At 45.6% G+C, this 16,543-nt stretch overlaps 1 protein-coding gene across 1 annotated transcript in view; it reads right to left on the bottom strand.

Annotated features, from left to right (window-relative positions):
* Window positions 1-12,282, bottom strand: part of KIRREL1 (kirre like nephrin family adhesion molecule 1) — a 124,113-nt gene extending 111,831 nt beyond the window's left edge. Inside the window, exon 1 of the mRNA XM_072429091.1 lies at window positions 11,998-12,282. Coding sequence (XP_072285192.1) covers window positions 11,998-12,049 — 52 coding nt within the window. The 5' untranslated portion in view covers window positions 12,050-12,282. The remainder of the gene's footprint in view (window positions 1-11,997) is intronic.
* Between the last annotated feature and the right edge of the window lie 4,261 nt (window positions 12,283-16,543).

The following is a 16,543-nucleotide window of genomic DNA, read 5'->3' as shown; positions in this document are numbered from 1 at the left end:
AGTCATTGGGAGTAATAGTACCCCATTGTTAGTTTCAATGGGGAAACAGTGCCCGGTCGTTGGTTTCAGTGGGGGGATGTTGGTGTCAGTGGGGGTAGTAGTGCCATAGTACACCATATTGTGCAATTAAAACAGCCACTTGTGGTCCTCATCTGAAGCCCTCATTACAAGTGGCAACGCATAAGCACAACTTGAAGCGCAGATCATTGCCATCCTATAACTATTATTTTTTATAAAATCTGAGGATATTAGGATTGAGCTTGACTTTTAAATTGAAATGTATGAGATTTTAGTTATCAGGTTTACATATTTGGAAAAAAAAAGCAGGTAAGCACAATCTCTGTGCACAACAAATAGCCAAGCAGAGCTTTTTCACCACTGATAAGACTATTGGTCACACACATATATCTAAGAAAAACTTATTCCTGCATTCCTTATGTCAATATAGATTTTGCCATGACCTTCCATGGCAAACAGCCGGTCCCTTTTTTTTTTTTTAAACCCCCCCACCCTTACAATCTCCATATCCATTGAGCAGAGGCTTTTATAAACCCTCCAGCTCACAAACAATGCTTGGGGGTTAAGTCACCGGGGAGAGAGGACGAACAGCGGAGACTCATAAAAGCATGTTTGCAGTTGATAAGAGGTTTAGAAAGTGGCAGACGGAGAAAAAAAATAATATGAAGCCTTTATAATAGAAGGCGCAGCAGCTTTTCGCTCTGAACCCAAAGGTGATCGCTGAATTCTAACCGCTTCGCAGATTGAAGGCTGTCAACATCTTACAGAGGTCAACCGGGGTCACAAGTAATATTACCCTCCACCCGCCACTCTACTGTCAAGTGATGACTGACCCCAAATATATGTATTTTTTTGAATGTATAGTGCTAGATATTGGTGAAGAGGGTTTCCGTTAAAACGACCACTGAGGCCTTTCTATGATTGTCCATAGACAGCGCATAAGCTAACAATGCACCAATGTGTTTTTTTGGTAAACACACATTAAAAACAGAAGTGATTGTGCCGAGTAAACAAATACCAAATAGGTCAACCCCCCGTGTGCCCACCAAACAGTGGCAACGATACCCAATATATTCAATCGGCAATGTTCTTTTGAGTTTATTTAGCTCCCCTCATTCCAGCATGTACAATACCGAACATTTGCTATGCTACTGTCGTTTACGTATGCACGTGCGCATACTTTTACAGATGTAAATAAAGGCATACAGGATGCTGGTCAATTTTTGGATTTTTTTTAATTATTTTTTTTTGGTAAATTATTTTTTAACTTTACTTTCCTTTTTTTTTTTACTTCACTTTATTACTATTATTGGGGCTGTGACAGAGACAATGCCATTCATCAATCTTCCATGGTAGATTGATAAATGACCATTTGGGGGTGACTGCTGTTCATTCCTATGGAGGATAGCACAGAAGGGTGCTGCTCGCTCCTCCTATCCTCTACATAGAATAGAATGGTACTGTTTATACGGTGCTTGTTTGTTCATATGTCGCTGAAAATGACCTTTCATGATCCATCAGATGTCTGTATGGGGCTTTGGATCGTGCCCTCTCTCTATGCAGATCAAAAACAGAAAGTACCTGATCCATTTTTGCATATGCAGGTTGCATGTCTTTGGGCCCAGCAGGTGTTATGTACAGCACCAACCCACTATGTGCTACAAGTTGTCCCATTTTATTAAGTTGTGTGGTATAAAATTGGCATACATATCTTTATATAGAAAATAAATGTGCAAATTTCCCAAACTGGCCTAATCAATAACTTGTGATCATTTCCAAAATATCATCAAAATATCTCCTTTCAGCTTTTTATAAACCTTCCCGTTGTGCTCGAAAGACAGATCCGCTTCTCGGTGCAGGCCAAATCTCTGGCATCCTCCTCAAAAATCATCCTATTCTCCCCCAAAACAAAGCACGGGATGTCTTGGAAATTGATTAATTAGCTGCGTATTTCCGCGATTAGGGAGGGCAGTGGGAACCCCTGAAGGATGGGATATTAATAAGCAACCCTTATCGAGACTTATCATTACACCGCCTTTGTTTGGGGACAAAAAGAGGCCTAATTACAGCTGATTTTATTTGTACAAAAGCGTCTTAATATAAACACAAGGGGGAAGCAGCGGGGAGCTTCCGAGATGTAATGGCGGGCGGTATTGAAACACACTGGCATGTTGTGGAGTGCCAGCGAGCATCTCCTGCCAGGTCTGATGGGCCGGGGGGTGAAAGGGGGGGAATAAATGAAGCCGCAGTGCCAAAGAGCGACTAGTGATTAATTATGGCAGATAATGAAGCGCGCGGGAAGCTGCCAGAAAAACGGGCGGAGGGCCAAACCAACCCCCCCTCCTTATTTATTAACTGACTGCGGTTAAATATCAACTTTTTGGAGTTTTGCGGGCCCATTCTTTACAAAAGTACAAAGCGGTAAGTTAGATCATCCATGAGCGTTTTATCACACTGCTATGATTTGGGTGAAATTGATTTTGCTGCAAAATTACTGATTTTTCCTCCAGTGAGAGATCAGTTTTGTTTAATGAGTTGCCTTGGGGAAAAAAACAAATACTACTCTTGACTTTTTGCTTTTTTTGGATGTGCTTTTTTGTTTCCCATAATGGGCAAAAAAAAAACTGCAGCAAGTTAGATAGAACCTGCCTCATTTTTAGGCGGAGGACTTCCAATGTCATCTAGCTGCTCTTTCCCCTGCCTGACCCACCCCATTTTATTTATTCAATCACTGACAACACTTTAGCTACCCCATTTAGGAACCCTTTTTACCTATGCATTGCCCTGATGAAGGGAGGTTGTACTACCAAAATGTGTTGGCTTTTAATTGCCAATCATTTGTATTTGTATCTATTTCTCATTGGTTCATTTGGCACACGTTTTATTCTTTACCTCAAGTCTTCCAGTCGGTAAATGGATAATTCGGGAGTAGCCTGGCAGCTTACCCGTCTGGAGGATATCCAACATCATCTAGCCCCTCCCTCCCCAGCTCGACCATTGCTTTAATTTTTTTCAATCACCGGTAACACTGCCATTGCCCAACTTAGGGCACTTTTGTGTTTGTACATTGTTAAAGCCCTGACAAAGAGATTATTCCCCTGAAGCGTGTTGTATTTTAGTTTCTAATTATTTGTACTCATCTCTGGTCCATTATGCACACATTTGCTAATCTCTGATTGATGGGTATCTGTGTAATGACTGACCTCAGATACTGTCCGGTTTGGGATACTGTGGTTTAGGAGCAACCTGGCAGCTTACCTGGTACCCCAAAACCTACAGATCTCTATCCCATCGGGTTAAATGATCCAGTGCCAGTGGTGTTAGAAGGACACCAATGGATCCATGTCAACTATCACCTTGAAATAGGCATGAGGACAGGCAGTCAGCAAACACCAATAAAGAGTTGCTACCTGGCTGAATTCACATTTTTACGGCCACGCTACCTCAGCATCTGTCCTGTATCTTGCCTTTTCATTTGATTGGCCGTCAACTGCACTCCAAAAAGCCCATGCGCGTTTTTCCTCATGCTGGCAAGCAAGTAACATGAGCGGTGAAAAGTAAAATAAGAGCAGAAGTTGGGAAAAAAAGTTGCACTGATGGGGCAAAACCAGGGCAATCCCCGTAAAAATATGTGTATGCCAGGAAGGGTCATTGCTTGCCACAAACAATGGTGCTCCAACATGGCTGCCCCCTTCTGTCTCTTCTCCATGAAGGATTCACACAGAGAATCATTGGAATCAGACCTCCCAGAAACAATTATTCACTCTCGTTGTCTACACTTGGTGCATTTTCCCCCGGCAAACTTTTGGGCCTGTAAGATTACTCTGCACTAATAGGATTACAAGCGTACTTTGCTGTGCGGAATTGATTTTTTCCCCTCCTTCTATATATGCTTTTCTGTGTGTTACTCATGGCATCATTTTTTTTTAACCATCAAGCCCATGCCCTAAGATGGCAGCTATAGGAGCAATTAGTTTTTTTCTTCATTCTGATATTTACACAGCTCTGCTGCACAGTCCTGTCTGGTGATGGGGGGACCTGATTTTTCTTGGCTGCAGTTAAGTAAAAAATACTGGTCTTGTCCCTCCCTCAGCTTGTGATTGGACATTAAAAGTAGAAGCAGCAGAATGATGAGTTAATTTCTCTGTCTCTCCAGTCTCGCCTTCTATCAATCAAATACCAACTGATTGATGTCTTATCCATGGCCCTTCCATAGGGAATGAAAGGGAAGCCCCATCTATAGGCAATAAAGTGAGGGAGTCATCCAAAGGGAATGGAGGGAAGGCCTCATCTATGGGTAATGAAGGAAAGGGGGTCATCCATAGGGAATGAAGGGAGGCACTATCCATTGGGTATGAAGAGGAGGACTCATCCATGGGGAATGAAGAAAGGGGGGCCATCAATAGGGAATAAAGGGAGGCCCCATCCATTGGTTATGAAGGGGAGGCCCGATCCGTTGAGAATGAAGGAAGGGGGGCCATCAATAGGGAATGAAGGGAGGCACTATCCATTGGATATAAAGGGGAGGTCCGATCAGTTGGGAATAAAGGGGAGGCCTGATCAGTTGGGAAAGAAGGGGAGGCCCCCCAATTTCATCTAAACTTTTCAATCTTTTTGGCTCCCAAACTTGCCTAAAAAAAATGCAACAATCTATTACAAAAAAAAAAAAATGAGAACAAGGAACAAAAATAATGCGAGAGTCTCTTGATGGCAGCTGCTGGTAATGAGCCATTGAGGGCCCTGTGAATGCGGCTGATTATAAAACAAAGGTGACATCAGTCAGGCCTTGTGTGGCACAGCCACAGGAAGCCATTCAAATCCGACTCAATGTCTCCAGGCAGCCCGAGTGCCACCCCAGGGTTTCCGGACTGACAGCTCCTGCCACGGCACACTCCTGGGGAAACTTTATTGTCAGCATATTCTAAAGACGGGGACTGAGTCACATCGATCCTTTCCTCCGGCCACCTGCCGCTGGTCGAACACAAACTCAAATTTGGCAAATTAAGTTGATTCAAAGAGTGGTCTTCTCTCCAGAAATCAGAATCTGAAGAACTAAGGAGGAACTCTGGGCACACTGTCCATCCAGGTCAGAAATGTGCACGGCTCTGTCTGGCGTGAGGAGACCTGATCTGGCTTTGCTGCAGTTAAGTAACACTTACATCTCTTTCTCCTCCCCCAGCATGTGAATGGACAGTGAAAGGAGAAGCAGCATTTTGGAGGGCCCGTCTCCCTAATTATAGAGCTATTTAAATCTGCCTGCAGTTTAGATTCAAGCATCACATTTGGTCACGTTCCTGAAATGGTGTCACCGAGGGGGGTTCCCTGTGTTTTCCTAAATGGCCGTATTTTTTTTCCTGCAATGACCCACAATGCATTGCATGGTTCTCAGGCAGCTAAAGGGTTCTCTGGAAAGCAAACATACTCCCACTCCTCTTTCCAAACACCGAGCTGCGGCGGGGTAAGCGCGCCGAAAGCGTACAAAAACAGCACAGCGGAAGGCTGGCAGCGCCTATTGTAGCAGCTACTTTAACGAGAGATTTGCACAATGCGGTAATCACCTGTTACAATTACATAATTCATATCCTCACCCTCCCGGAGAAGTTACAAGCTGCGAGAAAAAATAAGATAAATGCAGACTCTGAGCTACGCGCTGCCTCTTAGTTGTACAATTTGGAAGCGTAGTCACGCCCGTCAGGCAGAGCCAGGTAAAGAATGGAGCTGGGATAGGAAATCCTTGAAACGGAGGAGACTCGGAGGGCTGGGGGTAAAAGCAGCAACCTGGGGGCATAATGGCTAGCTTTGCAGTTCTGCATTGGAGGGTAGAGTTCCTCCTGTTTACATTGGTGAATAGCCAATTTTGAATACTAGCTGAGCATTCCTATGGAGGAGAGTCATAGTGCTGTTTGCGTATCCTCCTCTCTCCATAGAAGAGTGCGCATACAGCACTCGTTTCTTCACATCCTGGGACAATCACCTGACACTTATACAGGGCTTTAGTCCAGAAAGGAGGTGGTGACAATGATGGGAGTACCATGCAATCCTGTGGATCTTGGCCCCAACCCCTCATATCTCCCTGTGCCCGACTTATAAATCCACATCCTTGCACTGACCAGCTAACTCATACCCCTATGCAAAGAAAGGCATTTCAGCAAAGCAGCAGGTTTCCCATCATGCTAAGCATATTAACCCCTCCCCTGAGGATCCCATGGCTCTCCTCTGGGAGGCCTGATGCATAGGATTGGATATTACAATGATGGTGTATTCATACATATGGCACCAGAGCTACCGGTGGCCAGGGGCAAATCCTGGGAAAGGTTGAAGTATGTCACTGTTGTCCTTTCCTTTCAAATATTTATTTTCCTACAATGTCCTTGAAACTGTTACACCTACTCAGAAGTTGGGAGACAGTGTGATGGTAGCCACTACCAGACTACTGCTGAACCAATACAAGAAATACAAGCTTCCTATAATTTATTTACAGCTCAGCCGTGACCGGTTCTCTTTACCTCACCTTGTCTGCTCATAAAATCTCACCGAGACCGTTTAACTTGCCCCGTGCAACTTCCTATGGTTGGGATCAGCCAACTTGAAAATAAATTCATTGCCTCGACGCGGGGATAAAACTGCGACCTGGAAAAGGGAGGGAGCGCACTGGCTCGATGTATCCTATAAAAGATTTATATGTTTAAAACATCTCTAACAGAGAGAGTCGGATCCGTGCGAAAAGCCGAAAAACATCGTTGTGGATGCCACAGGAACGGGGCCGGGGGGGAGGAGGTGTTTTTGATTAAGGCCAAAATAAAAATGATATCAGTATGGATGGGGATAAGTAAGCCTCCATTAGGACAGGGCCAGGAAACCCCAGGGACCCATTTGAGGGAGCCGAAAGGTTGGTGTCCCCACTTTGTAGCAGTCCAGGCCCTATTTTGTCCCAGGAGGCGATGGCCACCAACGGCAATCAAACGTGACCCCTGAACATCTAAGGTCTCTATGCAAAGTTCAAGTAATCGTTGGAGGGGGAGGAGACTGAGGAAATTCTTCTTCCTGCCTGCAGCAGATTGGGAACATCATCCCAGCCTAGGCAGAGTCACTGACTGTAGGTCTTTGAGCAATTAATGTTGGAAAACATATTGTTACCATATATGGTGGCATGAAAGATATATTTAAATGATGTATGCTCCTCTAGGGAGGGGCCTGTTCCAAAAAAGGAAGGGACCATTAATATGACAGCATAGGTGTTTTAGTTTGGCTGATCAGGAAACTGCAAGATAAGAGGACCTGTCTAATGTCACCTACCCATTGTCTGCAGGTGGCCCTCAGGCATTTCCCTGGCACCAGACCAGCCGTGTCACTTCATTTCCGCTGTGAGAGCTCTCATTTCCAGCGGGATTAAACGGAGTGTGAGGAAGCGCTGAAGGGAAGGAACATCAGCATGGAAAAGCACAATATGCAGAAAATAATGAGAGCGAGTGCTTCCTTTAAATTAAAGACACTCACCAGGCAGATAATAAAAATTAAGCTTTGAGAGGCACGGAGGGAACACAACCTACCTGCTTTAAGTCTGGGCAGGTAGGTGACAACTCAGATCAAATACATGAGACCTGATTAGAGATTCATACTGCTCGAAGAGCTGATCTTTTTTTTTTTTTCTTTCAGTTGAGCAGATGTAAGGATCATGTTGGGCGACAATTGCTGTGCCACTCTGCAACTTCAAACCCCAGCATGCCTTGGCAGCATTCGTGGGTCATATGTGGGGAACTACAAGTCAAGCTACTCAGGTAACACCAAGGTCAACCCATGCAGTTCCAGCTAACTGTCTCAACATATGTTTACTACAACTCCCATCATACAGCCTTTCAGGGCTCAGACACATACGCGCTGCAGGAACACACATGCGCCAGGGCCATGAGGTATCATGCAAGCACCGTTTCTGGCAGTGCACCGAATGCTACAATAAAAATTGTTAGGACTACAACTCCCAGCATGCCTAACCTTCTTCTTAGGCATCCAGCAGCTGAACCGCTGGCACAAGGCATGCTAAGACTTGTGTAGTCCAACACCTGGTTTGTAAGCCAGGAAGAAAGGCGATGGGCCCAGTGCAGGACAAAAGGGCTGTTTTTTTTTTTCTTGTCAGCCCCTTGCTCGCTGGATCGGTTTCACAAGTGTCACACTGCTTTTCACAGAAAAATGTGCTTTTCCTGCCCACTCCAGATCTCCAATTAAATCCACATGTTCCAGCACACCCCCCCCCCCCCCCTTGACCAATCCCATATTTACCCTTGGGCTACATGCTTTGCCTTTGTTTATGGTTAGGAATTTATAGTGACATTCCCGGTTACGACCAGGGAGGGGTCAGAGAGCGGTTTTGAGGCTCTCGAGGGTTGTTCGAGTTATTAGTTTCCTAACAGCTACTATGGTTTCTTACTCAGGCAATAAAAATTGTTTGATTTGGGGCGTTTCCTTCTTGGGTTGCCTCCCAACCCCTATGTGTTTTTTCCTGTGGTTGACCCCATTTTGTTTTATTTTAAGTATCCTCTAAGACATGGCGCCCGCCGCAGCTAACTCTTTCCACACCGAAGCAATGAAATTATGCTGTAGGATTGCCTTGGCCTAACCTTGGGTCACTTTGTCACCCCCGATGGCCAAACACCTTTGAGATCATGTTACCTATCAAAGTTATCATTAAAGGATTGGTCACTGCTTCATCATAGAGAATTGGACAACACTGTTTGACATTCCAGTACAGCACAGGGAGCGTTGTCAGCTCACACAGGAAGTGAGCTGCCCACTGGATTTCTGGCGGAGGATTGGAATTTTTTAATATTGCAACATTTTTTGACATGATGACATGGGCCTATATTGTACGAATATACTGTCATCTTGTTGCAGATCCCAGCAAGGAACGCAATTACGCCAATGGAGGCTAAATGATTAACTGGGAGCCGAGATGACGGCGTCAGCATAAAGCACGGCTGCTGGTGACACATTCCTCAGACAAGGAGTGAGATTACCGAACAACTTTTCCATGTACACCACAAGAAAATCAATAGATATTTATCATTGGCCCTAGGGCCCCCCTGTCCAGGCCGTCATTACCTTCCTTGTAATGTTCTGTTACTGCCACACAGGCAGCCTCTCCTCGCACACTCTCTGCTTTTAATTAGACCTAATTGCATCTCATTTGCATGAAGGTTTTTGGATGCTTCTCATGTTGCGGGCCCTCAGGGTTCCAGAACAATGGGGGTCTTTTATGGCAGCCACTTGATGCCTTCACTGGCCCGGGGCACTAGTTAGATCAATCAAAAGCCACTGCTGGCTGCCATGGGACTGCAAGCTTTAGCACGCCCTGCCAACCAGGAATGGTCCAGTTTTTTTCCCCACAATCCCTGTACTGGGGTCCTGGTTCTGTACACCTTCTGGGCCCATTATTAGGGGTTGCAAAAATCCTTGTGCCAGGTTCCCAATACTGCCCACCTCCTGTTCCCATTATTAGGGGTTCCTACCATCCCTGTGCCGAGTTCCCAAATTGGCTCACCTCCTGTGCCCATTATGACAGGTTCCTACTATCCCTGTGCCAAGTTCCCAAGTTGGCCCACCTCCTCCGGCCAATATGAGGGGTTCCTACTATCCCTGTGCTGAGTTCCCAAGTTGGGCCACCTCCTGTGACCATTATGAGGAGTTCCTACCATCCCTATGCTGAGTTCCTAAGTTGGCCCACCTCCTGTGCCCATTATAAGGGGTTCCTACTATCCCTGTGCCAAGTTCCCAAGTTGGCCTACTTTCTTTGGCCATTATGAGGGGTTCCTACCATCCCTGTAATGAGGTCCCAAGTCTGGCCATCTACTGTGCCTATCATGGGAGGATACTACTATCCCTGTGCCGACTTTAGAGTCAGCCCATCTACTATGCCCACTATGAGGGGGTCCTACTATCCCTGTGCCGAGTTCCCAAGTTGGCCCACCTCCTGTGCCCATTATAAGTGGTTCCTACCATCCCTGTGCCAAGTTCCTGATTCAGCCTACCTCCTGTGCCCAATATGAAGGGTTTCTGTCATCCCTGCATGGAGTTCTTAAATCAACCCACCTCCTGTGCTCAATATGTAGGGTTACTATCATCCCTGTGTCGAGTTCCCGAGTCAGCCCATCTCCTGTGACCATTAGGAGGGTTTTCATAGGGGGACAGCCTCTCTCAGGTGATCAGAACGTGAGAATCAGCAAGAATTCTCACTTTGTGAATATCCAAAACCTATAGGAAGCCAGAGACACCTCCTCGAAAAATATTCTTTTTTGGTCAGACTGACCCAGTGGTGAGTTGGTCACCAGCAGCACATGAGACTGATGTTGCAAGATGCTGATCAGGCAGACAGCTGTGTTTGTGGGAGTTTTGTTTTCCATGGTCAGTAATGTGGCCTTCTGTAAGGAGGATAGAACGCACAGGACGCAGAGGGCCACATCTGGGGGGGGGGGGTTTGTAGAGGAGGGGGGTGACATGGACCAGCGCAGTGCCTTCCCCTTCCTGTATAATTTTGGAATTCTTCCCGTTGGCCTCCCTCCGGCCTTTCATGGCGCGGAAGACAAGGTGTTAAAAGAGTGTTGCCAAATACACAACAACAGCACCGCGTGGAGTATGAATGGACCAGGATGAGGGGTATATGTGGGGGGACAACTAAAAAGTGCCCTATTAGTACAAATTGCTCTGTTCGCATGATTCTGCTGCATACTTCCACATACATGTTGTATCATACAAGCATACGTAGACGATGATGCTATTTCAAGCCCAATTTTTTTAGGTTTCGGCAACTGCCAAAAAGTTGACTTGAAATTTTTGGGCATTCGGGAATCTCTTCATAGGCATATTTTACCGTCGTATATTGACAACGGCAAAGCATACGCATGTGCATTTCCGTATCTTTTTGGTTCATGTTTGGTGGGGAAAATGTCTAGAGACACAACATTTACCTGCAAATTACCAAATCACCCAATGATGGCAGGCAGCCATTGATGCCCCTATTGGGCGCTAGATTCTCCCCAAGACTCAGGATGACTTTACCAAAAACAAGCCAAGGGTCGCCAACTACGGAGAAGCATCAATCAGCACGTTTGTGCCATCACTCGCGGTGACCCACACACCAATTGACAAATTGCGATGACGCCAATGAACGACTGCAGATTTCCAACCCAGCCGATCAACTTTTTACCCCTCATTCCCCAAATGTTCCTCCCCCTATAGAAGGATCACGCACGTCTCTGTCAAAAATCCCTTCACACAAAGTATTGTCTTCAGGCAACGGAACAAAACCGCTAACCGCTCACATCACATAACACCGCCTCACCATTTTTACCCTAAAAAGCCCCCAAGCTGCTTCAGAAGCTCTTGCGAAGCGCAGTCAACCCTTCCATGCGACTGCGGTACCAGGAATCCCACCAGATCCCCATTCAACAGGTTACAAAAAAACGCCTCCTTACAAGAGCTTCTGCAGCAGCCCTGGCTGCTCCAACACCAAAGTCTCCGAAAGCCCGCAGAATGATGCATTGTTAGCACAAGACTGTCACACCAGGTTGCAGTTTATAAATTGCAACAGAGATCAGTTTGCAAAACAACAAGAGTTCACGAAACAAAAAGAAGGGGTTAACCCATCGCCTTTGTGGTCCTGAGTCATGGCACAATTATGATGAGTATCCAGCATCACCCCCCTTTCTTGGATCACATCAGCCTAAACTAAAGTTGCAAAAAAAAACCTCAGAAGAAAACATAATAAAAAAGCAACAAATGCAATATAAAAAAATGCAATGTAAACCCAACGCTTGCCAAACGCAACAAAACCAGCGATCCTTCAACCGTCCCCAGCCAGCCTAATACAATACAGATGTGGACAGAGAACTGCAACATCCCCACTGCATGCAACAAAGTAACAACCACCAACCCTTGCAACAATGTTGCTTTTTCTTACAAAAATAAGGATCATCAAGGGTCACTTACCTTGTGAAAGTGAATCCGGCAGGGAGAACATCCATAGGAAGAGTACAAACATGCTCCTGATCCTTTTTGTGCCAGAGTTCTATGACAAGAGGAGGGAAAGAAAAAAAAGAATCTATGTTTCCTTCTTAACCAATTTTTTTTTAAATTGCTCCTTTGGTTACAATTGCAACAAAATCAAAAATGCCCCAAAAATGTTTTTGGAAAGACAAGATCCCAAAGACAGGCTGGAGATGGTGTGAATTTGGCTCCCACAGTAAAAGCTCCACTTCCTCCACTTCTCTCTCTCTCTCTCTGTAACACACACACACACAAAAAAAGTCTTGGAATGAGAGAATGATGAATCCAGCAAAGGAAGAATCCATTCCACCAGCAGAGGGGGGAGGGACAGACTTTTCTAAACTCCCAGCCTCTGCCACATTTTTTTCCTCCCTCCAACTGAACAACAAGCAAAAAAAAAAGTTGGATGGAATGGGAAGCTGAGTGGACAAGACAAGAGGGCTGGAATTAGAAAGGGGGGTAAAGAAAGGGAGGGGGTCATTTGGGAATTGCTGATGTGGAAAAAAAGGGATTTTGGAATTTTTGGAGTTTATGATGACTTTTTTTTTTTTTGTAGAAGTCCCCCCTCCCCCAACTTAAATGTTCTGTCCCCCCCCCCCAAGCATTCCATATCATGTCTGGAGGAGACATTTAAAGGATCATTTTTAACAAAGGATTGCGAATGTCGAATCTGTGAGTCTCGCATAATAGACGCATGTTCCAAGAAGCATTCCCCCCTTTAAAAGTTTGGGGGGTAAAAATTTTGGACGATTGTCCAGAAGTCTGACCGTTCGAAGGAGGAGCTGGTTATACAGGATGCAATCCGATTGAACAATCAGGCGAATGTGCGCTGATTGCGTGTGCAATCTGCTTGTACAGATGTGTGTGATGCTGGCTGTATGTTGGTTGATAGGTGATCGGTTAGATATTGATTGCTTACCAATGGGAACCTATCAACCATTCTTTAGCCAACCAATGCCAACACCCCCTGCGCTGAGAGATCCTCCCCTACATAATTGGTGGTCGTTGATTATTTGTGAAAGATTGGGAATTGCCAATCAATATACTGATAAAAGGTCGATCATGCGATGGTCACGATTTAGGCAATTGAATGTACAGCGCTGCGTTATATGTTGGCACTAAATAAATCCTGTTTAATAATATTAATAATAATAATAAAGCAATCAGATTTTAACATGTGACCATCTTTAGATTGAGCCTAAACCAATTACATCCAATCAGGAAAGCCATCGTAATAAATCGGTGTGGCCTCATCTGAAAGAGATTGTACAATCAGATTGCATGTGTGTATCCAGCTGTGCATTAAATCAAGTCAGAGCAATGGGACTTTTGCATAATCATCACTTGCAGCCTCATCTAGCTCCTCCTTTTCCAGCCTGACTGTCACGCCCCTTTCATTTATTGGCTTTCAGTTTTTTCAATCATGGAGACTCAGCATCAAAAGTGGGCGTTACCTACAACAGGGTAATGCCCACTTTTCTGAACTGACAATGACCTTTTAAAGCACTGTGATATTTGCATAACTCCTCCCATTGTATCAGGCTTGGGGACTTTTGAAAGCAGGGCTTGCCCCTCCCACCAGCCATGATCTGGCTGCATTGCATGGAGAATAACAGAGACCCAAAGAAGACATCACATAACTGAGAATGCAATGATAATAAAAATGAAGGGGGGATCCAAGGGGAAAAATATAAAAAAATGAAACAATCTTTTTTTATGAAATTTTTGATTTTTTTAGATTTTAGATGAAGACATTTTTGTTGTATTAGAAATCTTTATTGCGCATATTTTACTGAGGCGAGTTGCAGCTTATGTGAACATGCCTGAAATGTGTCAGGTGAGAGTGCGTCATATCAGCATCACTTCCTCCATCAGTCTGTCTTTCTGTAGATCCTCATCTGCGTTGAAGTTCAGCCCAAACTGTTTTGGATTGTGTCGAAGGGTTAAAACCCCTATCAGGCTGCCTGTGTCAGATTGGGGAGATTTAATTCCACGTCCTGTCTTATAGACATAACAGGAAGTGCAAAAAAAAATCTGCAAAGTAAGAGAAACACTTTATTGTCATTGTCCCCATTGGAAGATTCCCCCTTTTATTCTTGTTCCAGTGCAGTGCCAGCCCATCATTATAAAGAACGAAAAGAAAGGCAGAAATTAAAAACCCTACACTCAAGTCCAGTGACTTTTCTAGGCTCACATGATGTCATCACTCTGCTGCAGGCAGGAGGAAGCATTTCCTCTGTCTCCCTCCTTCCCAGTCTCCCCAGTGATCACTAATACTGTACAGGCTGCTGCAGGGGCTGATCGGAATCAGATATTTGTGAACACAGCCAAGACCTATGAAGAAATCAGGATTTATGTGATTGCATAATCTCTGAGCCGGCATCTCAGTCTAGGATGTTGATGCCTGAAAAAAGATGGTGCTGTCCTTATAGAAAAAAAAAAAAGGTGAAGCCATGGTCAGGGGAAGTCCTCTGAAAATGGATTGAAGATAAACAAATGTATCTGCTGATAGGCTTGCTGTTAGTAACCCTCGACTCCATCCCTCCTCCACAGATACCCACTATAGGAACCCTCCCTGGCCCCGCACCCCCTTCACCTTGATGAATGAACCGCTGTATTAGTAGACCCCCGGAGGCCAGGTGGTTTACACCTACGGCACAAAGAATGCCTTTGTTCCTGTGATTCAGGCGTCTGCGTTGACTCAGCCAACTCTGGCTAAGAAACAAAAGGCTGGGAGCTTGTCTGATGAACCAATGAGAAACAGGTAAAGTCCGACCGATGGGACGCAATTCCTGCGCTCAAGAACAGAAAGAGGAAGGCGACAATGTATTCCAATGTGGTATTGCAATGAATTGATTCCCATGCAGGCTCTGTGAATGGATTCCAGCGGGGTCTCCAGGTCTATCCACAAGCAACATGGAGTCTTACTTCTCTTGCTGCATGGCACACTGGAAAAAAAAAACGTTGATCCTTTTGCGATGGCCACGGCGGAAGGCAGAGCTGGGGCATTATTATTATTCTAAGGGCCTGTTTATACTGACTAGTCGTGGTAATGAACTGTCCTAATGCTCCACCTTGGGCCCACTGAATGTGTCAAATGCTTTTTGGGCTAGGAGGATGGGAATAGGTACCGTTATCCTATTTCTTGATCTCACTGCACACCTTTGTGGGGGGGCCCGTTATGGGGGATACACTGAATTCCTGGGTCTCTAGACCTGCTTTACCCATTATGAGGGGTTCCCTCCATACCTTTACTGAGTTCCTGGGTCTGTAGACCCTCTGTGCCCATTATGAGGGATTCTCCCCATCTCTACACTGAGTTTCTGGGTCTGTAGACCCGCTGTGCCCAATATGAGGGGTTCCTTCCATCCCTATACTGAGTTCCTGGGTCTGTAGACCCGCTGTGCTCATTATAAGGGGTTCCCTCCATTCCTACAAGGAGTTCCTGAGTCTGTAGACTTGCTGTGCTCCTTATGGAGGGTTCCCTCCATCCTTACATTTTTTTTGTGAGTTTTTTTGGTCTGTAGACCCTATGTGCCCATTATGAGGGGTTCCCTCCATACCTATACTGAGTTCCTGGGTCTGTAGACCCTCTGTGCCCATTATACGGGGTTCCCTCCATCTCTACACTGTGTTCCTGGGTCTGTAGACCCACTGTGCCTATTATAGGGGGATCCCACCATCCCTACACTGAGTTCCTTGTGCCCATTATGAGGGGTTCTCCCCATCCCTACACTGAGTTTCTGGGTCTGTAGACCCGCTGTGCCCATTATGAGGGGTTCCCTCCATCCCTACAAGGAGTTCCTGAGTCTGTAGACTTGCTGTGCTCCTTATGAGGGGTTCCCTCCATCCTTACACTGTCTGTAGACCCACTGTGCCCATTATGAGGGGTTCCCTATATACCTATACTGAGTTCCTGGGTCTGTAGACCCTCTGTGTTCATTATGAGGGGTTCCTTCCATCCTTACACTCAGTTCCTGGGTTCGTAGACTTGCTGTGCTCATTATGAGGGGTTCCTTCCATCCTTACACTCAGTTACTGGGTCTGTAGACCCGCTGTGCCCATTATGGGGGGTTCCATCCATACCTTTACTGAGTTCCTGGGTCTGTAGACCCTATGTGCCCATTATGAGGGGTTCCCTCCATACCTATACTGAGTTCCTGGGTTTGTAGACCCTCTGTGCCCATTATGTTGGGTTCCCTCCATCTCTACACTGCGTTCCTGGGTCTGTAGACCCGTTGTGCCTATTATAAGGGGATCCCTACACTGAGTTCCTTGGCCTGTACACCCGCTGTGCCCATTATGAGGGGTTTCCTCATCCCTACACTGAGTTCCCGGGTCTTTAGACCAGCTGTGCCCTTTATGAGGGGTTCCATCCATCCCTACAAGGAGTCCCTGAGTCTGTAGACTTCCTGTGCTCCTTATGAGGGGTTCCCTCCATCCTTAAACTGTCTGTAGACCCACTGTGCTCATTATGAGGGGTTCCCTA

The sequence above is a fragment of the Pyxicephalus adspersus genome, chromosome 12, assembly GCF_032062135.1.
Source record: "Pyxicephalus adspersus chromosome 12, UCB_Pads_2.0, whole genome shotgun sequence".
NCBI classification, from domain to species: domain Eukaryota; kingdom Metazoa; phylum Chordata; class Amphibia; order Anura; family Pyxicephalidae; genus Pyxicephalus; species Pyxicephalus adspersus.
This window is presented reverse-complemented; position numbering and strand designations above follow the sequence as displayed.